Source organism: Pecten maximus, chromosome 11 (genome assembly GCF_902652985.1).
Source record: "Pecten maximus chromosome 11, xPecMax1.1, whole genome shotgun sequence".
In the NCBI taxonomy this organism is placed as follows: Eukaryota; Metazoa; Mollusca; class Bivalvia; order Pectinida; family Pectinidae; genus Pecten; species Pecten maximus.
Window position 1 is genome coordinate 14,209,180 of NC_047025.1, and position 25,814 is coordinate 14,234,993.

At 34.1% G+C, this 25,814-nt stretch overlaps 1 protein-coding gene across 1 annotated transcript in view; it reads left to right on the forward strand.

The window, feature by feature from the left end:
• The window catches only part of LOC117338050 (dynein heavy chain 5, axonemal-like), a 102,736-nt gene that overhangs the window by 39,642 nt on the left and 37,280 nt on the right, over positions 1-25,814 (forward strand). Inside the window, 22 exon segments of the mRNA XM_033899216.1 lie at positions 6,149-6,283; positions 6,780-6,864; positions 9,695-9,745; positions 13,893-14,020; positions 14,022-14,054; positions 14,464-14,671; positions 15,147-15,487; positions 15,728-15,841; positions 16,308-16,415; positions 17,105-17,414; positions 18,113-18,249; positions 18,610-18,838; positions 19,266-19,444; positions 19,820-20,498; positions 20,880-21,140; positions 21,503-21,927; positions 22,335-22,536; positions 22,827-23,062; positions 23,436-23,654; positions 24,059-24,360; positions 24,685-24,925; positions 25,408-25,607. Of these exon segments, the coding sequence (XP_033755107.1) occupies positions 6,149-6,283; positions 6,780-6,864; positions 9,695-9,745; positions 13,893-14,020; positions 14,022-14,054; positions 14,464-14,671; positions 15,147-15,487; positions 15,728-15,841; positions 16,308-16,415; positions 17,105-17,414; positions 18,113-18,249; positions 18,610-18,838; positions 19,266-19,444; positions 19,820-20,498; positions 20,880-21,140; positions 21,503-21,927; positions 22,335-22,536; positions 22,827-23,062; positions 23,436-23,654; positions 24,059-24,360; positions 24,685-24,925; positions 25,408-25,607 (4,823 nt within the window).

Here is a 25,814-nt window from a genome sequence, read left to right on the forward strand (position 1 = left end):
ATTAAATTGCATTTGAAGTTATTTTTCGATTTACAAATACTACTGTGTCCTGGTATGACATTTCTGTGTGATAACACTGTAAAACAAACTTTGTATGGTGCCATCATTTGTGGACCCCCATTTTCATACGACATTAAGTCATTTGAATTTTTGTTCACATTCTCAAAATCTGAGCAACATTGTCTAATCTTAGCTGGTAAATAGGACAGACCATAATATTCTCTAACAAGGATTTTGGAAAAACTAGTTTTGCAATTCTCCAATTTCTAATTCCTGTTTTTTCCAGCACCTTTCAAAGGAATTATTTAAAATTCAAAGTACATTTCATATTTTCAACATTCATTCAAATTGAACTGAGGTTTTGTTTTTGTTTTTATGTCATATTCAGGGTTGTTTTCGATACGGATTTTAATTCCTGCAGTATTATAAGTCATTATACTGGTTACCAAGGACACCATTCTAAAACCTTATTCAAAGCCCTGACAGGTAACTCCAATGACAAGAATTTATTTCAGTTGTTTATAACACATAAAAAATGTATGGGGCATGTTGAATGGTGTAGCTTTTTACTACATGGTCCCCAGGAGATTCGCGACACACACGGCTTTTGTTCCTTACATTTAAAGCACAGATATAAGTTATTTTATGGTTGGTGAATCTGCTTATAGCGGAACTTTGTGGCGTCCTGCTCCATAGATCGTACATAAATAGTTAATCCTGTGGTGTAGACGTCCAGCCTCTGTAACCGACGGAACATTAATCAGGCCACTAAATTCTGTCGATAATGAATTATGGACTGGTACAAAAATAACTTCAATAGTCATGACATTCTTTGGAAGGTGATAAATAGATAGCCATTGTACTGTAACGCATAAATAATTTTCACTTAAAGCTGTTTTTAGGAATTGTTATTCAAAACATGATAATATTAGTAAAGAGTTATAGATAAAGATTCCCGATGCTATTTTTTCTTTTATCAAAGAAAAAAATCATAATCGACTTTCCACATGCATCTTAACACACAGAAATAATGATCCACTAAAAAATAAACTTTATGCAGTAATTTACTATATGGACAAAGGGTTTTACTGTGAGTGCCTTTATACTAAACGGTGTATTACTTCATTCTAACTTGTCAATATTGAGTTTCTTTCAAATTTAAATAATAAGTAACAATACTAAAAAATTATCCAGACGAAAATTCGATACAATCTCTACTGTTTGGAATATGGCGAGGCTAACATTCTATGGTGGAGATCAGGATGTATATAAACTTGAGGATTGATTTTTACCTACCTTTTATATACTTTGTCATTATTGAATTATTGTCCTGTGTTGGATATTTAACTAATCGATACGCCATGTAACCTACATACATAAATACAAGACATGTGTGGCTCTGTGTCAGCACTTTGTTGTTTGTTGAGGGATCATGACAGGTTTTCAGTGAATTTGTTGTTAAGCTGCATTGAACTTAGATAACTAGCTTTCCCTGACGATATCTCTTACTGAGATTCATTTGGGGCACCTTATCATATTGGACAGCAATAAGCCTATGCCTTGTAATAAGCCAACAATATTTTATCAAATTGGCCAGTATTATAAGCCTATAATAGTATGGTAATAAGCCAACACTATTTTACAATACTTGCAAGCAATAAGCTTATGTCTGGCAATATGAAGAACCCTGTTTTATAATATTGGTCAGAAATAAGCATATTTCTGTCAATAAGGTAAACCCTGTTTTGTAATTTTGGTCAGCAGTAAGCCAATTTCTGGTAATAAACTCAAACCTGTTTTGTCAAATTGGCCAGCAATAAGTATTTGTCTGGTAATAAACCAATACTTAATTGTAATAATGACCAGCAATAAGCACATGTCTGGTGATAAGCCACTAATCATTTGTATTATTGGCAAACAATTAGCATATATCTGGTAATTATAATAAGCCCAGCCTTGTCTTTTGGTTTACTTTCAGTAGAATTACAAACAAACACTTTATTGTCCTGTAATAAGCCAATCTTTGGACTTTGTTGTTTTCCTTCTGACTCTCTGGGGCTTATTGCCAGGACATATAAGTATGGTATATATGTATACCAGTATATATTTCTGGAGAGTTTAATATACCTTAGACAATTTAAGTATCAGAAACTGTGGTATCCAGGCTACCGGGGGTAACAGTCTTATGTCTTAAATTAAATAACCCTCTTTGTTCTTATAAAAAAATCAAACTTCAAAACAACCTGGCGTGTTTTGTTGTAAATCGGAAGTTGAGACAGATGAAGTGAGCTTGAAGTGTGAGTTAGTTGTCATACCTACAACATACCTGTACTTGGTTTGACAATAGCTGTTTAGGCAGTAAGTCTGCTTTGTGGGCAATAAAATATTTTTTTATCAGATTAAACTCCAGATCTGTTGATTGTATGTATATATCCATTACTACAACAAACTCAGAGAGATAGGTTCTCATTCCTTCATGTAAACCTGTAGAGATTCATTCTGCCATGTGCAGTAATTCTCATTGCGGGTTAAACAAATATGTACAGTGTATGTATTTTCAGTCTCTTAGAGAATGCGAAAGACTAATTTCATTTATATCACTGATTATTGTCAAAAATTGTATTATGATATTTTGGAATAAACCTGTAAAGATATCTATGAAAAGAAATAGAATCTTTAGGATGAAACTCTAAATTGTCACCTGCCGGACCATGTCGGTTCTCTCTAGGTACGATTCGGTTTCCTTCCACAGTACGACCCTCTCGCAGGCTTCCATCCAGGCCAACAAGCATGATGGATATATTCCAGTCATATCACTTTCTTTGCAATTGTTGTAAAACAAATAAATTTGATTTTTTTAAACTCCCCATTTGATTCAATAGCCTGAGGTACGTGTGAAGATACATACTTACATGGTTTTACACCTTGTAAAGCCTCAATAGGAGAACCTGCTACCAAGGTTTTTCTGGCACTGTCTATATATGCTTTGGGTTTTATAGGATTTTCTTTTTTTCAAATATCTGAGAAATTGACTGTGAGCAAATATTGGTATATCTGTTAATTTGATCTAGAATTACTTGGCAGAGGAAACATTACATAAGAACTATATGGACAACTTAGTTATTTCTGGGCCAGGATCCATTTTTTGTATCAAATTGTTCTCCGTGTATATCAGATAAGAATATGTACAAAGCATGATTGAAACTCCAGCATGTGTTCACCAAGTGTCAAAACGTTTAACAAATACCAATGTAAGTATTTATCTAATTGAAAGGACCAACATTGTGTGAACACATGCTGAGGCTTCAATTGTCAGAAAAAGACAGGATTTTAAAACTGCTTATCATAATGTAGACCTGAGATCAGGTTTTTATATCTATTAAGGTTGTAAAATGACGTAAAGCATTTCAACCTTCAATAAAATTATCCAACATTTCATCTTTATAATTACATGTACAATGTATATTGAAATAATTGAAATGTATATTCAGTGTTTTCAAGCGATGGTAAAATATTCCAAAGATTTTACCATTGTAGTAACATTTTTCTGAATCTAGCTGTTTCATTCCTCAGTATTGAATTCCAAAAGTTTCCATTTTACAAATAATTAGAATTTCATCTAAAACACTCTTTTTGTTAACCTAATGTGTCACAACTGTTATCTATCTACATAGAAGTTAAAGTCTTGATTTTAGATTATTTAGAAATTTATGTAATTTAAAAAAATGAAAATCAGAAAAGATTTTAAAAATGCTTAGAATCATATAAATAATATATGTGTATATATATATTACAGTGACCTATCAGGTCCTTCACTTTTGAAATGAGACTTATTGTTGTATATAAAAGTTAATTTGAGATACTAACCTATTTGAGTATTGTGTGTTTGTATTGTGTTATTTATTACTATACAGGATCAGGTTAAGCTTGATTTAAAGATTTTAAAAGAAAATCCTTTTATGTAAATCTGATTGTTGTATATGTATATGCCTGGACTGTTCTATATATGGAATTACCCTACAGACACATCAAGTGAGGGTCCAGTGTGATAGGGAAAGCTAAATCAATAAACACCACAGTTAAGGGTATATCCTACATTATCAAAAAAAGTGTTTTCTTTTACAGAAGAGTTCTGTACCACATTTGACTGTTAATTACTTAATTATGATTTTATCATAAAGAATGATACTTTGTAAGTTTTAGGACCCTTTGGTAGTTTTTACCTGTTATTAAGACTACCTGTAATTATCCTGCAATAGGCTGAGGTGGGCGGCACATAATCTCCGACTCAAAGTCTGGGGTCGGTTTATTACAGGACAGGAAAATTTCATTTGTTGGCAAGTCAATCAGAAGCAGAACTGAAATGTCATTGCAAGTGGTGGGCTTATATCTGTGGGCATAGTGTTGGGCTTATTTCTGTTGGCATAGTGGTGGACTTATTTCTGTTGGCATAGTGATGGGCTTATTTCTGTTGGCATAGTGATGTGCTTATTTCTGTGGGCATACTGTTGGGATAATTTCTGTTGGCATAGTGGTGGACTTATTTCTTTTGGCATAGTGATGGGCTTATTTCTGTGGGCATAGTGGTTGGCTAATTTCTGTTGCCATAGTGATGGGCTTATTTCTGTGGGCATAGTGGTGGGCTTATTTCTGTTGGCATAGTGATGGGCTTATTTCTGTGGGCATAGTGGTGGGCTTATTTCTGTTGGCATAGTGATGGGCTTATTTCTGTGGGCATGAACTTATTTAATGCTGTAGAAATGTATGTTTATTAAAACAAGAAATAAACTATAAATATTAAAAAAATATAGCTAAAATGTGAGGTAACACATATCCTTGAGGGAGATAATTGAATAGAAATAAATGGATGAAGAAATGAAAAGATAAATAAATAGGTAGATAAATAAATAAATATATGGCTTTAGGGGATATAACTCTAGATGCACATACACAAGTAAGGGAGACAACTGAGGCACTAATGGTTATCATAATGTTGAAAGTAGCATATAGCCTTAAGATAAAATCAAAATTCCATGATCCATTGTGATAGACAAAGTTAAAACTAATGGTATTGCCTTGAGGTATCTTTAATGGTAGTTTCCATATTGAAATTTAAGAGAGGAGAGAAATTATCACAAAATTAATTTGATCAAGTGTGATGAAAACCTCATTATTTTCAGGGATTAAATCAGCCTTTAATCTAAACTCAAGCATACATGCAATGTATTTCACGAGGGAAAGAATATAAACATGGGAGTTTATTGGATCAAAAAGACTTTGGGCTTTAGCCAACTTCTTCAAAGCACTGGCTTTGAACCAGTTGACATAAAAGTCCAATTATAGCAGCCGTATTTCACTCATATGCTGACCTCCCTTTGGTTAATGGATTTCAAACTGGGTTCAAAGACTGTTGATGATTGGAAATTAAAATTGGATAATATACAGGGATATACATGTGTATATATATATATATATATATACATGTAATAAATAAACCCTAAAGCAATATGCATTTATCCAATAAATCAAATTTGTGGTATGATTTAGACATTAAAGAGAATTTGTAGCTTCTCAATAGTGGTTTTATAGGGTAGTTAAAGAGTAAAAGGAAATAAGTCAATAATTGTATGCCTGATTATATATATATTTTTAAGATATACATATACATGTATGTCTGAGAGAATTTATTAATAGACTGGTACACCATTTTTCTGCTATTAGAGAAAATTTCTCCTCATCATCAAGTTCAAAGAAATTACATAATAGACACTAAAAATTCAATAAACCAATTTTGTAACTGATATTGTTTAAGATTTTCACTGTAAATTTTTCTAACCATTGACCTTGACACTAATGTTGATTTCCATGTTGTGTTGACCTTGACATTTGTTGTTGACCTTGATAATTGTTCTTGATCTTGACATTTGTTGTTGACCTTGATATTTGTTGTTGACATTGACATTTGCTGTTGACCTTGACATTTGTTTTGGATCTTGACATTTGTTGTTGACCTTGACATTTGTTGTTGACCTTGACATGTGTTGTTGACATTGACATTTGTTTTTGATCTTGACATTATTTGTCCTCCATTTTAGTATTTGCTTTTCATCTTGAAATTCGTTGCTGATATTGATATTTTTAATTTCAGCTGAAGTTGAAGGAGGAGCGAGAGGCAAAGCGTTCACACATCGATGAACGACATACATATATCCTCCAGACAGTCGCCGATGGCCTGGGACTGGAATACAATGAGGTGGAGGACTGTGTCCTTGAGGGAAATCAGGTACATCATATATCCTTCACTATGGATTGTAATCAACATATGATATTCCAAGTTACCCCCCTATGTTATAAGTTGACTACTGGGTCAGATTAGACAGGTTTCAAATTTGACCTATTGGTTATGTCCCACAGTATGTCAGATTAGACAGGTTTTATTGTATAATTAGGTATTGGATTAGACTAAGAATATATAGTTTAATTCTTGGATTCTAGTATTCAAGTGGTTATAAAACTTAAAAGAGCTGCTAGAAATAATGACAGATAACAAGTAGCAAATATACAACCTCCAACACAACAATATGCACACTTTAGGAGAAATAAAGGTGATCACATGATCAAATGTTAGGGCTGCTTCCCAACTCAGCTGAATATTGATATTACATAAAGTGTTATTACAATTAAATGCTGTACAGACCCAATATCAGATTTATAAAAGAAGTACCTAGTAAACAAGAATTTAGATGATGTTTTGAGTTTTGTCATTTGTTTGACCACAGCTGACAATAATGGACCAATTCCTACAACCAAATGGAATGTCACAGCTTCTGTTCTATTATCAAGAACCAGAGGAAAAGGAGAGTGGTGAGTAGCAATCAGGAGAGATAACTATTCTCAATCAAGGGAGATAACTATCCTCGATCAAGGGAGATAACTGTTCTCAATCAAGGGAGACTACTACTCTGCGCAGGGAAGGTGGCACACCAGTAAAATTGTAAACCAGATTTAAGCATTATATACAAGGATTTATATAAAAAAATGAACTGGAGTGTCAAGATTTTATCTTGGATTAGTATAGTGTGTGTCCCTCATTGTGACCCCTTACTTTAACCCTGACTTTTGGACACTTCCACCCAACCCCTCCCTCCAAGTGTGAAGCTATTCTGCACCCTACCCTCCCTATTCAGTGTTTATTGTAGGATATATCGGTGTGTTTGAGGCAAACATATATATATATTATAGGAATTAATACATGTGTATATATATTGCTAATTCAATAAGTATTTTACACTTTGCCCTTATACCAGTTGAAATGGTTTCCTGGTATTTAATCTCTATGTTTGTAAACAAAAAAGTGGACCAGGAAGATTTGCTTGATACAGTTGAAATATATCGGAGACAAATTTGTTCTTAGAGATAAAATATCTGCAGGTTCTAAGGATATGAAATGATTTAAACAACATGCATGTACTTTGAAGTAATAGAATTGTGCTTTGCCAGGGTGCTTTCATGATTATTTAGAGTTGAACATACTTTAACTGACAATAAAAACACAATTTCATGTCTATATATATATATTACTGGCCTGTTATGTTAAGAATTTATTTTGTCAAATATTTTAATTGAATGTAAGACAAGAAATACAAACTATTTACTTTCATTCCATATAATATTTCATTCCTATTTTAATTAGGAAAATAATAGAAATAAAACAAATGTTTAAATGATAAAAATAAAACAAATGTTTAATATATATATATACCTGTATGTATAAGACATTTCCTAAAATATTTAACATGTATGTGTGCAACACACAGGTATAACTGTAAACAAAATCTGTTGAGGCACATATGTAAACATTTTCCATCAAGAAACATGCTTAAATCTTGAAATTCAAAAGTTAACATTCTTAAATTGATTTGTTGAAAGTACAGTATAATCATAAAAAGACCATTTTCCTTTCTCTCAAGAGAAACATCAAATAATTCATCTGAATTCATGTAATATTGTTTACTTGTATGAAGAGCCCCATAGTGCAAAGAAGCTGCGTACCGTGAGGAACATGCAATGTATGTTAGTTTATCAGACAGTGGGTCATACGAGGTGCACAGATGTATTTTTACGAGCATGTGTATTCATATATCAAACATTAATATTTTTATTAACATGTATAATTTATTAAACTTTTAATGCATGCATAGATTTTTTATGTATATTGGTAATTTTTTAAAACCTTGAATAATCAATCAATTCTATTGAGTTATATTTATTTCACAATACTGGTATTTGGGATTTACTGTATGTATAAAAATGCACATAACTAAAATTGCAAAAATGTATTACTGGGGTTGTGTGGATTTTGATTATATTACTCTAACAAGTGAAAATCGTTTTTAAATATTTCATTCCTGGTTTTCATTTCAAAACTATCAAACTATTTTAAAGTTAAAAAAATTTCACTTATTTAAGTATTAATTTTTTTTAAATTTTGAAAAGATTTTAATGAAGAAATTCTATCAATGTTTTTCCAATAAAATTTTCATGTGTTTAACATGAAAATATTCCTGTATTTCCAATCGATCACAGTTTGAGCACTGAAACTCTAATACATAGACTTTGGTATAAACTGTTGTATAAACACAGGGGTTCTTTGTACGACCAGACCTGGGTGTGTACACCATACCTGACACTTGGTCATAAGTGCTAAACAAAACAACATTGTCTACCTACCAAAGTTAAGAGTAAGTTATGAAACCTACGTGTTTGCAGACCTCGAGAGACTTTTAAACCTATATAGCTTCGATCCTGTTTTGTTTATTTTCCTTACCATGGTCACGACACTTATCGAGGAATTTAAAAGTGGTCGAATTAGTTTTCATTTTCTACGTCAGACTATATTTGAAACAACCTTTCTGAATACCAATTATATTTGAATTATTGATACCACTCGAAGGATACTATTGCTGAATAAATGAATAGTATTCTATCTGGTTGTGTTTTCTCTATAGAATCATTAAAATAAAATGGCCCTTCAGTTGGTCCTTACTTCACACTGTAGCATTTAAAGAATTGTTTATTTGTATGTTTACCTAGTTACACAGATAGTTATTATACTACTTATTTAGTTTTATCTGATTACAACACATTAAAAAAAACACCACTTACTATTACTGCACAAAATTGGTGTTTGGTTTTGTAATTACACACATACACAATAGATATTTATATCTACATGTATTTACCCACGGGGTACAGGTATTTGATAATCACATTCTTTACACCAAAACCAAGTTATTTATTACGTACTTAAGCTAATTTACAAAATGAAATGTTTACGTTTCAATGATTTCTTATTTAAAGATATGTCATATATCTGTAAAGATTTTGTGAATGACCTTCAAGGCAAAGATTGAATAATCTATATATCTATATAAATGAGGAATTCAATATAAGTGATAATAAATAGAAATTATCATTTTAGCATTCAGTACTAGTAAGAAATATTTGTTAATGCAGTTACTTTTATTGTAATTATTCATAATATTGTTCTTTGTTATTGCCTCCCTTTGTAATTAACTCCCTTTGTTATTACCTTTCATTTTTTGTTATCTCCCTTACCTTGATGTGCATATTATATCAGTGAGTTTCAGAACCCATGCTGTGCCCATATTAATGTTGTGTTGTGCTCTTTCAGCGTCTGTTGGATTTCAGTTACATCATGCAGCCCCTGAACCCAAAGGCCACGGTATAACTTCTAACCCTACCTTTCTGTACCCGTATCCCTGACCACTCCACTCTTCTAGCCATCTTAATGCTTCCATATTCCAGTAAAAATATATGTAATCAAATCCCAGTAGATGCCTTTTGTTTTGTATTTCAAACTTGTTTTTTTCTCAAAAATGTAATATTCAGAGAATTTAACATTACAAAAATACAAAAAAGTTTTAAGATGGTATTTGATACCTGAATTTTTTCATTATGATATATTTAAAAGATTACTTAATTTTTTGAAGAGTTCTATGTCAGAGAAAGGTTTTAAAGATCCAAATGCTGCCATTTTTTAAGACAGAATTTTGAATGAATTTTGTTTACTTCTGTATATATCTAACATTAACTCTTTATTTCATTTTTTTTTCTCTGAAATATCAACCTCAGTAGATATTTTTCTGAAAATAATAACAAATAACTATAGCCTAATGTAGATTGATGTAGCAGAACAAAAAAGATAGATATTTTGTAACATGCTTAAATACTGCTGTTTTTCATTTTAGCTAAGGTAACATGTGCAATCTGTAGAACTTTTCATATTTTTGCCTAAACCGCATTTTTAATTTCATAGATAAAAAATAGTTTTACATGTTATTTTATACTTTTAAAATGAACTCTGAAATATCTTAGCTTTTGTCGAAATTTTTCAGAACTACAAATTTGATTAATTTTCATAAATTAATACATATCATGGTAAAATATCAGGAGATCCAAAAATTGATATGTGAAATAAAAAATATAAATATATATTTACAAAATTTTGATCTTAGCAATGATTTAGTATTGTTTAACACAATTTTTAATTTCTTATCTTTTTCAATTGACCTTGATTTTTATTTTTTTTATTATCTGTTGGTCAGTAGGATGGCTGGGAGGGTGTGGTCAGGGTGGGGTTCTGTATATCGGTGAATGACCACTGGGCATGCTATTGATATAACTCACCTCTCTGCCTTTCCACAGATATCACCCTACAGAAACTGGACATAACCTTATCCCACATCACAACAAGGCCAACCCTTTAAACATCCGATGTGTATTGTCACAGAAACTGGACATAACCTTATCCCACATCACAACAAGGCCAACCCGTAAAACATCCGATGTGTATTGTCACAGAAACTGGACATAACCTTATCCCACATCACAACAATGCCAACCCTTAAAGCATCCTATGTCTTTTGTTACAGAAATTTATGTCAACCATGTCATTTTCGGGAAAAAAAAAAGAAATATTCATAGACTCCACACAGGATGTAACAAAAAATTAAAGATATTGACACAGTGATGCAAATGTGTGTTAAGATTTGATTTTGTAGAAATAGCAATACAAAGGCTACTTTATATGCATAATATTGAAGAAATCCAAAAAGAAGATACTGATTTAAAAATTTTGCATTGATGTACTTCAGATTTAAAAATGAATCATGTCTTTAATTTTCTTTAAAAAAGATTTTTTCTACTTGAAGTATACTGAGTTTCCCTCTTAAAAGCTTTTGTTGGCATTTGGACTGAACCTTTAAAGAAAGAGGGTGGGTTTCTTATTTAGTAGTCATGGGCTTATTATCCGATGAATAATCCGAGGGATGTTACTGGTAATTGGCCTTGCTGTGAACTCTGGAACTGGACGTTCTCTTCTGATTAATCACATATACATCATACTTTTCGAAATATGAAGTTTTCCTGAAAAAAAACAGTAGCCTGCAGATCCATAACATTTGACCAGTCTAATCTATATTTGATCTGAGTTCAAGTTTTTGAGTAAAGCATTTATGAAGACCAAATTCAGAAATAATCATTTTACTTGAAATACTGCCTTTCTTTAACGTAGAACCTGGTTTTTCTTTAAGCAAAGTAATTAAATCTAAATATTCCATATCAATTTTGCTTGAATTCACCATCAGCAAGATAATTAAAAATGGTTTATATCCCTAGATTTGCCTTCATGCTTTATTTCTGTCAGCGAAATGTTTAACTCCTGTGCAATGTCCCCAGATTAGCCAGCGTTCCTTACCTGCCATTGCATTATTAAGATCCACTTTTCCCAATTCTTTTGCACGCAATTGAGCAATGAATTATTAAACAATCTGAAAAGGCTACCAGGGATCGCTTCATAATTTCAAAAATATGTTGTACAATGGTTTATTTATCCGAAGTATTACAACAATTGTTTATATATTGATCATGTGTATGAAATTTTTTTTTTATATTTGACAGACCCGACCATCATTGGGTTAGACCAATATGTCTGTAGGGAATGGCATCTTTGTTACTATAGCCTTTCAACAGGAGGCCGCTAAATCAAAATATGTATCGATCTGTATCATTCACTTTATATATTTACACTTCCTTCAATTTCTATATTTTTCAAACTATATATATATATTATTTTTATATGAAATATTTTACAATCATTAACTTTATATATGTGATATTTTTTTCTGGTAGGGTTGTAGATATTTTTCATTCTTTGTAGTAGTAAATGTCAACCTCACAGTCAAGTCTACTCCCCAAAAAGAGGATACATTCCCATTATTGGTTTTTCAGTTTGTCAGGTTTAGAGATAATTGCTCGAGCTGTGATTAAAAAAAAAATGTCTTGTTATTATTTTGTATTGCATGTTCTATGTGCTAATATTGCATGCATACATCTGTCAACATAGGAATCGATTCTGTATACGGCACAAAAGATATGTCAGATTCAGTATACTGTACAATAAATATGTCAGGCAATGTAGACACACAGAGAAATAGTTTGTTTCCCAATTTAAGATTTTCGTGTTAGACATCTTTTGGCTGTTATAAGTCTCCAGACTGTCTTGAAGCCAGCAGACACAGAATACAAGTTTGTGTGAGATATGAATCATGCATTACATTGAATGTTAACGATCCTTCAAGGATTTAACTGTTTGATATCAGTACTTGTGTACTTTATCTTACTTAATATGTCATTAAAAAGGTCATTAAAATACCCAATTAAAAATCTTCATATTTAATTGCAATTTTTGAAAAGATTTTATAAAATATCTAGTAAAGATTGAATAAGCCCATTTACAAAACCTTGATATTTAATTGCATTTTCAAAAAGAATTCGTGTAATATTTAGTGAATTAATCATTAGAATGTCATTAAAATACCCGATTAAAAAACATTTATATCTCTAATAGCTTTTTTGAAAAGAATTTGTGGAATATTTTGTATTTGATTGGTTAAATCAAATTTCTGATGTATCTTTAAGGCACGACTGAAAACGAACATATTTTTGGATGAAATTTGATTTTAATGGAATTCTGATTTCGTTTAGAGGGTAAAGGTTCAGTGATATTCAATGAAGGGTGAAATGTTTTGACTTTTCAATATTGGGAAAAAAATCACAGTACAAAACTGTCTTTCATAGTAAATGGTTATTGATTTAACATTGGAAAATGTCAAATTGCAGTGAAAATTTTTCATTTCATGTAAGTAATGGGTATCAGATTTAAATGAAATGAAATTTCATTAAATTTCGTTATTGCAACTGTCTGATGTCACTTAATAATGGTTTGACTAAACATATATATCCTCTAGTCATTCCTGATCGTTCCTTGGTAATAATATTGTATATTTATGCCTCTCTCTGGTCTGAATGATTATATTTACTTAATGTTGCTTTAAGCTTATTACCGACTTTACAGGTTATAATGTGAGCTTGTAACCACCACCACCACTATGATGTAATCATACATGGTCACTTTTTCTCTGGCATGGGTCACAAATTAGGCTGTGGTACTAATTATAATTGGCTGTAATTAGAAATGTTGGGCCACATGTTTATATGTGCTGTTTGTAGTCAACTAGGTCACAGCAACTAAAGGTTGTTATCTATCAAATACACTGCCTCTGCTATGGTTTAGTAACGGTCAAATGCTGTACCTTTTGTGTCATAATGTCGTCATTTCAAATTTTACTTAAAAGCTAGTCATACTGTTAAAATGTTTTCTTCCAAAATCTGTCTTTCTGAAATACTCATGACCAACAAATTTTAACAGGTTTTAGTTTTCAATTTCCAAAATAGTAGTTGTGTGTTCAGTGAAACTAGATCCGAGTCAATGAAATGTTTGATCTTCATCACTTGAATGTTTATTACAGTGGACTACCGTGTAGGGCCACCTCCAACCAAAGTCGCACGGTCCACCAAACCAAAGGTGTTCGTTACAAATGGCCGTGACATCCCCCTCCGCGGAGTTTGTCTGATTTTTACGAAAGGTGGCTCCTCATGGCACGGCCATCACCGAGCAAAACATTTCCAAGGTAACCAAAAACATCTTAATCAACCATGATTACTGAATTCCAAAATAGTAGAATTTCAAAAGAATTATTGCTCTTCAGCTCTCAAGAAAATTTTTAAACCGAAATATCTGCTACCACCCAAAAAAAATCATGTATCGATCTTATCAAAAGGCTATGATTGTATGATAGTACTGAGCTGTATATCTAGAAATACATGAGAATACTTTAAATCTATTTATACTTTTATCTACCATATCTATCATCTCATAAGCCTGAAGCCTCCTTCCCTGGAGTAAAAGTTTAGCATTAAACTTTGAGGGAGGGCTTATTTGTGAACTTCTGCCTAGCTTACTACATATACCTTAAAATTGATGTTTCAGCAAAATTGGAGAAAGGGTCTTATTTGATATGTTCTTTTCATTATACTCAGGAGATCAACTTTACAAGGTTGGACACTGTATCAGCCGGAAAGAATGGCAGCGGCCTACTCAATGCTGTGGAACATCTCCTGTCCAGTATCTTTATTCCGGCCCTTAAGAAATTAAATCAGGGTTGGGGAGAGCTTAGTAGCCCCTCAGGGGCCCAAGTCCGGACCGACTTTCTTAATGCCCTCGACTCTTTTGTCACAGTACTGGTTGGTAAGTACGTTTGGGCGGAAGTGCATACGAAATTAGAAAAATGATTCAAACATTTTGCTTGTGCAGTACATCCTCTAGAGATGTAATTGAAAATTTTGCTGAAATTGTTTATTAAAGAATAAATCAAATTTGAATTATTAATTTGAAGTTTGATAATTGTTTCCATTCTATTTAATTTTCAGAAAAAAAGTAAATTGAACATTTCAAAATGTTAGTCTTTTTTGAGATTTTATTTACAGTATTGTTTTCTATAACAAATATTGTTGGTAAGCTAATTCATCATATTATTCATCTATTGAAATTCTATACTTAAACTTGAGTACACTAAAATATGATGTAACTTCCCTAACAGTACTGTTAATGTTGTTGGAGAACATTTCATTGCTGTTATATGAATATATTAACTGTGTAATCACTGATGGTATTAAACCTCTCTGTTTATAATGCGGACTTTGATGTTTTCTCCTTCTAACAGGTGCCCAGGAAAGTCTCGGACAGAAAGTGACGCTTAAGCCTTGTGAGACCTATGACCTCTCAAAGATCCAGACCCCTGCAGACTACCAGGCAGTGGCCAACAGCTCGGACTCTCTGGAAGGAATAGAAAACTGTATGATGGTATGGCTCAAACAGCTGGAGCAGGTCCTGGCTGAGAGTGAACAGATGAGGAAAGAGGCTGATGACATTGGGCCACGTGCTGAACTTGACCACTGGAAAAAGAGGATGTCACGCTTTAACTACCTTCTTGATCAGATCAAAGGACCCAATGTCAAGGCCGTTCTGGGTGTCCTTCATACCTCACAGTCCAAACTTATCAAGGTAAGGTCATAGAGTCAAGATCATGTCACAATACAAACTTTTATCAAAGGAAAAGGTCACAGGGTCAAGGTCATATCGCAATCCAAACTGAAGGTCATAGAACAAAACCATCTAATAGTTCAAAGACTCCAAACAATTCAATTGAGAATCACAATCCTAATTTTTTCATTTTCATTAAATATTAATTAATCATCAATCAAAGTGATTTGCTTTAAAGTTTTTGTTTTTTTATCCAATCAGAACTGGCAAGAACTAGATAGGAGGATTACCGACCTGGCCAATGAGGCGAAGGATAACGTCAAGTTTCTGTACACACTGGAGAAGTTCTGTGACCCCCTCTACAACAGCGACCCTGTAAGTACTCAAATATGAAAATACATTTAAATATCTATAAATATGACAGAGAGCACATAATTATGGTACTGGAAATAAGTATTTATCTTAGAATGTTAGAAAGTTCTTATCTGAATGCTGGCATATTTTTAACAAATAGTTTATCTGAATAATCAAAATATAGAATTTTAAGTTTTGTTTGATACTGTAAGGGTTGCCATTTTCATTAGGTTCTATTGTGACAAAAATAAAATTATTAAAATCAGACCTTAAGAATAAAAATTACTAATTGTGAAAATAATGGTCCACTTCATAATTTTCATGAAAAATATCTTCTTTTATTGTGTCAACTTTTTCTTAAAAGCATGAAAATGTTAACAAGAAAATATTTAAATTAGTAGTAAATATTTCTCCTTTATCTACATTTAATCAATCTACACAATATGTAGCCTGGTTACTCTTTCAATAACAATGTCTCTGTTGACAGGTGGGTATGTTGGAAGGAATTCCGGGGCTGATCAATGCTATCCGTATGATCCACTCCATCTCCCGATACTACAACACATCGGAAAGGATGACCTCACTCTTTGTCAAGGTAAGTTTTTGTAAACAACTGATGATTCTCCTAGCTGTATTCCAGTGATCATTAAACAGTGGATTGATATTTTGGTGAAAATGTATGTACTAAAGTATTCGACAAGGAATCTTGAACAAAACAAATTTAGTTGAATTACATGTTGGTACAAACTTGGTAGTCTGAAATTTTTGACGAAATTTGTCATATTGTTGTGGTTAAGGGGCCGCGGTGGCCAAGTGGGTAAGGTGTCCGGACACTTTATCACTAGCCCTCCACGTCTGGGTTGCAAGTTCGAAACCCATCTGGGACAGTTGGCTGGTACTGACCGTAGGCCAGTGGTTTTTCTCCGGGTACTCAAGCTTTTCTCAATCTCCAAAACATGGCACATCCTTAAATGACCCTGGCTGTTAATAGGATGTAAAATAAAATAAACCAAAAATTAAAAAACGTTATGGCTCCTGACGAACCACAAAAGCCATAGATGTTTATACACCACTAATTGATTGGATATGGACATATTGTCGGAGACACAACAGGAGTTCAGATAATTGAATGCTAGGACGTGTTTTGTTGAAATCATGCTTTGTTCTAATGACTATTTTATTGAATAAATCACTTTTTTTTTTTTTAGAAATCTCATTATAGTAAACTTTGTAGCTAATGAACATACAGCTGAATAATGGTCGGGCCTGGTTTTATTTTTACAGATCACGAATCAGATGATCACTGCGTGTAAGGCGTACATCAACTGTAACAAGACGGAGACTGTCTGGACTCAGGAACAAGACGATGTCGTCAAGAAACTGCGAGACTGCATCAAACTGAATGAAGAGTACCAACGCAGTTTCCACAAGACAAAGGAAAAGCTTGAGAAGATGCCAAACGAAAGGCCATTTGAGTTCTCAGAGATGTACATTTTTGGAAAGTTTGACACTTTCACTAGACGGCTGAAGAAAATAATTGAAATCTTCGACACCATTTCTCTGTACTCTCACCTGTCGGAGTCCAAGATCGAAGGTTAGTTTGTGATGCGACACACAGATGTTATCCTAAAAGTTCTGGACCTGAATTCTTGCTTTAACCATCTTGCAATAATTACATGTACAGTCAAACAATTGAACACTTACATGCTCCCCCAGGGAAAAAATCATGAAGTTGGCATTCCCTAGAATAGTATTGTAATTAAAGCAGATGTTTGATTGTATATAATTATACTCACATACTTCACAGGGTTATCTCACAGGGTTATCTCACAGGGTTATCCAGTGATTGCTGGATTAAAAGATAATTTGATCTCACACAGGGGAGTAAAGACAGCCGGCACGCACTATATGACGATAACATAGCGTCATGATTTTACGTTGAGTAACCAAGTCGTAAATGATGACGTCATAAATTTTGACGCACATTCCAAGGAGCATTGTAGATAGCACGATTAAAAACTTTCATAAAAACTTACATTTGCTTGCAAGTACTGTATGTAAGAAAAATAATCAAACATGGGTCTGCTCTGCCAACAAGGATATCCCAATCCTTGTGTAAGAGGTTGGCTGGCCAGCACTCGTCAAGCCTCATGCTGATTGGCCAAACTCTTACACTCAGGTCAAGATATCCCTGTCCACGGAACAGACCCAAGTTAGATTCTATTAATCTGGCCTTGTACAACAGATCCTGGTTCGAGTCGGCCAACATCAATATGATCTTGTATTTTACAGGGATTGAACAGATGGCCAACAGGTTCACTGTTATTGTCACTGCCATGAAGAAAAAGCCGTATGATTTCCTGGATCAGAGAAAGACAGAGTTTGATATGGACTATGATGAGTTCAAACGACAGGTGGCCGAACTCCATGTAAGTATCTGGTCCTTGTTGGTTTCATGTTTTGTTCATGAATTAAGAACTATTAGTTCTGTCCATTTTGACATTGACCCATTACAATTAATCTCTTTAGGTGCAGCTCCAAAAAATCCTTTTTAAAGATATAAGTATTAAACAAGAATGGTGTTTATTGTTTGTGTAATGAAATTTACCCGTTCTAGCACTGAAAGTTTTTGTTTTTGTTCTCCAGAAAGCTAATAACACCAGTAGGTCTGACCTTACTTTGATTATCATTATTAATAACAAATATGGTACAACCCTGCAATCGAACCTTTCAGACAGTAACAAAATCAAAATGGCTGCAGATCAAATTTCTTGTTCATCTTTATATAGGCCAACATCATGGGATTCATGGACGGCAAATTTGAGAAGATCAGTAATACCGCTCGGTCAATCGTCCAGCTGAGAAGGTTTGAGCGGCTTGAGCTGCCAAACTTGGGAATTCCAGAGAAGTACCAAAGGATCCTTGGTCATTACGGCCGCGACATCGAAATGGTATCCAAACTGTACCAGAAAAACAAAAATGACCCACCCGTCGCCAGGGATCTGCCTCCTATAGCTGGTACGGTCGTCTTCAGGGCTATGAATAAGTTGTCTTTTTTTGTCAGTAATTTTGAACACCAAATATTCATACCCTGCAACATATTGTATTTTTTTGTTAAACTTTGACCATACATTTGCCCTCAAAGAAGATGAATAGCTCCATAGCTTACTTTCATGTGTGACTAATCCTCTAAAAAAACTTCTGTATGTGTAAAAGTATCTGTATCCAAATCAAAGTGCTGAGGTTGAAGTGGAAGAAACAAAAATATATATTGAGAAAATATCAGGCGGACCAAGTGAAACAATTTGAGGAGCTAGCCAGCTAATGTTTTCAAAGAAAAAAAAATCTTTTATGGAAATGAAATTTTAAAGTAAAGAAATAATGATAAATTAAAGAGTCAAGTGATCATATGGAATATCAAACAGTTCTGATTTCCTTTCACCAGGTAAAATATCTTGGGCTCGTCAGCTGTATCGCAGAATCCTGGAGCCCATGGAAGTATTCCAGAAACAGACTAACCTTCTGGAAAGTAACGAGGCCAAGAAAATCATCAAGAACTACAACAAGTTGGCCAAGGTGTTGCTGGAGTTTGAGGTTCTGTACCACCGCGGCTGGCTAAGACAGGTATACATCCTTATCAATCCAGGATTTAAACAAGGAAATATATTTCTTGTCTATTTGACTCTGTGATCTTACAACTAGTAATTTTGAGTATGATTATAGATTGGATCCTCCATTGTTAATTGTACATATATGATTAATCCTGAATTAAGTAAAATGGGTGAAGATCTCTAAGAAGTTGTAGATTCAATTCCAAATTTTAAACACCATCATTTGAATGATAAGATGGTGGGACAGATCCAACTTTAATTATATTTTATGCCTATGTTCAGTACATATATTTAAATAAAATTTTCATTAAAGGGCTTTAATATTACCGGATAATGAAAATAATCTATCAGACATCCTAACAGACATAAACTTTTGCCTCTCAAACAGGTTGAGACTGCTCGATCAGGACTGCAGGCATCGCTACTGGTGCGTCACCCAGAGACAGCAGAACTCTATGTGAACTTTGACCCCCAAATTCTGACGATGATTCGTGAAACTGAATGTATGGCACGTTTGGGACTGGAGATTCCACTATTGGCTCGTACCATGAGGGCCAAACAGGCGGAGTTCAAGGAAAATTACGAGGCCTTGCAGATGATGCTGCAGGAAAATCAGAGAGTACGAAGCAAAATTCCAACGGCATTTGAGGCATTGATGGGACCACACACAGGGAAAGTAGACTCTACCATCGACCCAGGCCTTAACACCCTGACATGGACCTCCCTCAATATTAAGGAGTATATCAGTGAAGTCTATAATGACCTTCAGGCTCTCGAGTTACTCATGGATCGTGCACATGATGTGACAGAGTTCAGAATCGATGCTGTGCTCAAGGAGATGGCCACTACCAACCTGTGTCAACTGCCTGAAGAAGAGCCCTGGACTGTCGATCACTTCCTTGACAACACACAAATGCTGTGTGCAAAGGGGGCACAACTCTTGCAGACAAAATCCATGGTGGTCGAGGAAGCAGCTAATGAACTCATAAATATGCTGTGTACAATTGAAATGGAGGAGGAAGAAAGTCCAGAAGAAGACACGGCTGGTCAGGAAGTAGACATGGATGGTATGATAGCATTTGATTTCAGAAATTATTTCATTGCAAAGTACATATATAATATTACTGTTGCTAATTCAGTTTTACTCTTGTTGTCAATTGTATACCATTAAAATTCTTTTTTTTTTTAAATAGAGTATAAAATATGATAATAATTAATTATTGAATTATTTTCTTTTTAGTGTTGTTAATTTTGGTAGTCTTGGATAGATTTTTTTAAGTGCAATTTTTACATAAATTTTTATCTTCGTGGTATCTCCTAAGTGAAATAAATCGATGAAAGAATTATTACAGCTGGTTTAATATTAGAATTTAATCTCAAATGCTGACGTAACAAAGATATTGAGAGCGTAAAGCTTTTAAAATTTGTTTCTTTATTATTTTGTCCAGATGATAGAGGCAGTCCTAGGGGAAGCCCCACTGCCTCTGCTCGGGATCGCTCAGCGAGCAGACGGTCACGTCCAGTCTCATCCAAAGCCAATGCTGTAGCAAAAAAGAAGCGGGAAATGAGAGAAAACATCGAAGAGGCTGCCAACGAGTTATTGGCTCACTTTAATCACCGTAACCAAGATGCCTTGTTAAAGGTGACACGGAATACACTGGAGTCACTCAGGAAGAGGATCACATCCTCATCCATGGTCCATTATTTAGGTAAGATGTCGAAAAGTTTGTCCTAAATTAATCATATTTTATCGAGAAACAAATCTGTTGTGTGAAAATTGTGGTCTGTTTTACATTTTCTGTCAATGTGTTTGCTTCAAACTTTTGATCAAACTGTGACAATTTGAACTTTCTAACATGAGACACCATTTGCAATATAAATTGGGGACACTCGGCTGTTTACTTCCTTGGCAAGATCTCACAAGATCTGTCAGCTTATGTTGCAGGGTTTTGCTTGTGTAAATCTTCAGAAGTTCCAATACAAATTTCAAACTAAGCAAGTGTGTTTGTTATGAATTACATAAACAGGGACTTATGGGTAATTAATTAAAAAAGTTACGTTTCTGCTTCAGGTGAATCCAGCAGTACTAAGGGTGACAAGAAAGACAGCCGTCCATTTTACAAGACATTTGCAACTCTGGCTATTCCTAACATTGTGATGCAGCCAGCTCTAGATGAGGTCCAGCAGGCAGTTAACAAAGCTGCACAAAAGATCATCCTGGTCTCAAAGGGTGTTGCTAAGTGGAGTGAAGAGCGTAAGCGTGTTACTAAACCACAGCAGGTTAGGTCTGGGTCGGCCAGTCGCCGAAACAGTGTGGTGAGTAACGCCCCATCGGAGGGATCACATACCGCTAAAAAAGGCGAGGAGGAGGCACCGGCAGTGCAAAGCTACGTTATACAACAGCAGGCCAAGAACTATTATAAGGCCGTGTCAGAGAACAAGGAAGTTTCAAAGCTTGTGTCCCTGCTCTCCACCGCCATCAACTCTAACAAAAAGGTAAAGCAAACTGTTTACTGTGGACTAGGAAAATTGATGATCTAGATTTCCTTTTATTTTTTTTTCCATCAACTCAATCATAGATATTATTTATTTATGATATTTGTAAGGTAATTTAAAATTGAAAACAAAATATACATATTCTGTTATTAAATTAAGATAGAAATTTAAAAAAAAAAGACATTTTGGTAAACCTTGACTTGTATTCTCTCTCGAAGTCTGCAGTCTATCTAGTTACCATTGATACATATTGTCTTTGGGAAATGAATTTCTTACTTATTTTGAAGTATTAAAAGAAAACAGGTTATAATATGTTAATGAGGATATATATACCGGACATCCATGGGAGGTATTTGTTAATAATTTACTTGCCGTCAATGACGTTTGTACATTGTCATATGTTACAGGAAGTGACGACCGCCCTAGACAGGTTCGCCGAGTATCACCCGATCTGGGAGGTGGACCGAGATGAAGATCTTGTGGAATTCACCAAGGAAAAGCGAAGTCTATCCGAGTATGAAGCCAAGATCAAACACTATGAAGAGCAGGAGGTGAAAATTGCCAATCTGCCGGAGTACTACGACGTAGGGCCAATCGCCTTGTATACAGGTTAGCTTTAACTATTCACAGTAGCTCTACATTTTACAGTTGCTTAAATCTTTGCCTGCTTGCTGCAGGAAATCCCACAGATATGGTTCTTATTAGAAGATCCTGTGAGACTAAGATATCAAAAGTACTTTCATTTTCTAAATACAAAGGCAAAGATAGTCACATAAATTAACTAAAGTTTATAATGAAAGTTTTCATTTTTGTTAAAACTTTAGGCAGCATGTGTAAGCAGCCATTGTTTTCAATATTGTTTATTATTTATATAATGTAATTTAAATGATATTTTACAGAGAACCTAAAACTGGGTCTGACCACAGAGACAAAAGCCTGGCGACTACATTACGGAAAGGCTTGTAACACAAAATACATGACCGAGATGGAGGAGATCTTCAACTTTATGGAGGATGTGACCAAGAGGCTCTCTCGGCCACTGAAGGACCTGGACGACGTCAGGTTTACAATGGCTGCCCTCAAAGACATCCGAGAAAACGAGATTAGGATTGATATGAGCATCTCACCTATTGAGGTACGATCGATTAAGGTCAAATGTCGATGTTAACGAGATGACTGGATAGTTGATTTGATAAAAAAAATCAGGTTATATGTAAAAAGAATGTCAAAAGGTAAGATATACACAAGTTATTGTAAAAGCCATGATATTATTTTTGCATTTAAATTTCCACTTTGAAAATATTAAGTAGCTACTTAAAACAGTTGTTTTCTTCCTTTTGTAATGAATAATGAAATTTTGACATTATATAAATCATGTCATGTAATATTTTTTTTTAAATGAATGTTGTCATAAGACAGTTTGAATTTTTAAGTATTAAAATAAAAATACTTTTGCAGTATATTGTTTGGGATCTCAACTCTAAATGCCATTGTGTGTATAATTTTAGGAGTCGTATGCCATGCTGATTAAACATGATCTCCCAGTAAACAAAGAAGAGATGGAACGATGCGACACGTTGCGATATTCATGGGAAAAAATCCAAGTCCAGCAGTCGGAGGTGCAGACACAACTGCTCGCTGTACAGCCTGACTTCAAGTCCGAGCTCATCGAAAATGTCAAAGAGTTCAAAGTCGACTGTGATAATTATTTCGCAGACTACGATAACGTAAGAGTTAAATCTGAGAAGTTATTGCTGCTATTTCAGACATGATCATTTTCCGCTTAAAAGCGGAATTGTAAAATTTTGATGTCCACTTCTGCCCCTTGTAACCACACTGGGGGAAGTCCCCCAGACCCCCCTTTCAGCTTTTTTCTTTTCTTGTGCAGTCATGTCTGGAATTTCCAATGTTTTAATTTTAAATTCTCGTCATTTTTTTTTTTAACATTTATCATTGTGGATTCCTTTATCATGTATTACATTTTAATGAGACTTTCTTGCTGGTGAAACAATTAGTATTCACATAGCACTATTACTCTAAAAAATCTTTTAAAAATCCTCCCTCTCACCTATAATGGCCCCAGGTATATGACAAGAAATTTCAACTTACCATTCAAAATATTTCCCTTCAGAATGGCCCCATGGTGGCTGGTGTGCCCCCGCGTGAAGCCTCCGACAGACTGTTGATATTCCAGAACACATTTGACATGATGTGGAAGAAGTTTGTCACTTACACTGGAGGTGAAGGCCTGTTTGGACTACCAGTCACGGACTCCCCACAGTTAATCAAGATCAAAAAGGAGCTTAACCTTCTCCAGAAGTTGTATGGTCTTTACAACAACGTCCTGGAGACTGTCCATGGTTACTACGACATCCTGTGGACTGACATCAACATCGAAAAGATCAACAATGAACTGATTGAGTTCCAGAACAAGTATGTTGATTAAAAAATTATGAATACCATATTTTACATTACTGTAAACCTCTGGTCATTTCGAATTAGCAGATAGTTAAATCCATATTTGACGTTATAATTTATATCAACTTTTGGGAATTTTGTGAATTAAGAGTTCACCTCTTAATAACAATGAGTGGGGTAATTTGACATTTTTAATATAAAAATCAGGATTTTTATAAATCAAGATTTTTATAAAGCAAAATTTAATGGACCTTTCTACCAATTCTTTCAAATTAAACTCTTATATAAGTGAGAGTATAATAATGTATATGATACTCATATTTTCAAATAACCTTTTAGGTGCCGCAAGCTTCCACGAGCTCTCAAAGACTGGCCTGCATTTGAAGATCTGAAAAAGACGATCGATGATTTCAATGAGATGGTGCCCCTGCTTGAGCTGATGACCAACAAGGCCATGAAGCCCCGCCATTGGCAACGTATGTCCGATGTTACTGGGCACGTGTTTGACGTAGAGGGAGATAATTTCATGCTGAAGAACATCCTAGAGGCTCCACTCTTACAGTTTAAGGAAGAAATTGAGGTATGTATCATCGATTGATTGACCTACTAGCTACTTAATCTAAAGCCAAAAAGGAGGATCAAGATAGTTGTTTTGACCTTAAAATTTTTCAAAATTAATTTATTTTAATGACACAAGGAAAGTACTATTCATCATTTAAATTAGGAAAAACATTCTTAGTTGCAATTCATTATAATACTTCATTATGGCTGGAATATATTTAAGAAATTGTAAAATCTTTGAAAAATATTAAGTTGAAAACAAACTTTACCTTCTCAAACTCTCATACAGTACATTGAGAGGCTGTGGATATTACATATGTTTATATACATAAAGATAACATTTTTCAGCAAAAGAAATTTTCTGTTACATGAAATGCAACTGTAATGGTGAATTTTCAAGGGATCTCTTTACACAGGTGGTCTCTTTATAGAGGTGGTCAGACAAAAATTCTTTCTGGTCATTAGCTCTACATGTGACCAGTTACTGTTTTGTCTTTATAGGACATTTGTATCTCGGCTGTGAAAGAGAAGGACATTGAAGCCAAACTCAAACAGGTCATCAATGACTGGAACAATCAGGAATTCACTTTCGGCCAGTTTAAGACGAGAGGAGAACTCCTACTCCGTGGTGACACGACAGGCGAAATTGTCTCCCTTATGGAAGACTCTCTAATGGTCCTGAGTTCTCTGATGAGCAACAGGTATGCCAGGGCTGGATAGTCATAGATAAATTACTTAGCACTGGGTCTTAGTTATGAATTGTCTTGTGGATACATCACAAATATAATGTTTGAAGAAGGAATATAGATTTGTACGAGTTTAGTAATTTTGGCAAGGATTTATATTGCTTCTCCTTCAACTAAAATTGGGCTTCATTCAGAAACTTTCAAAAGCATTCTAGAATTTCT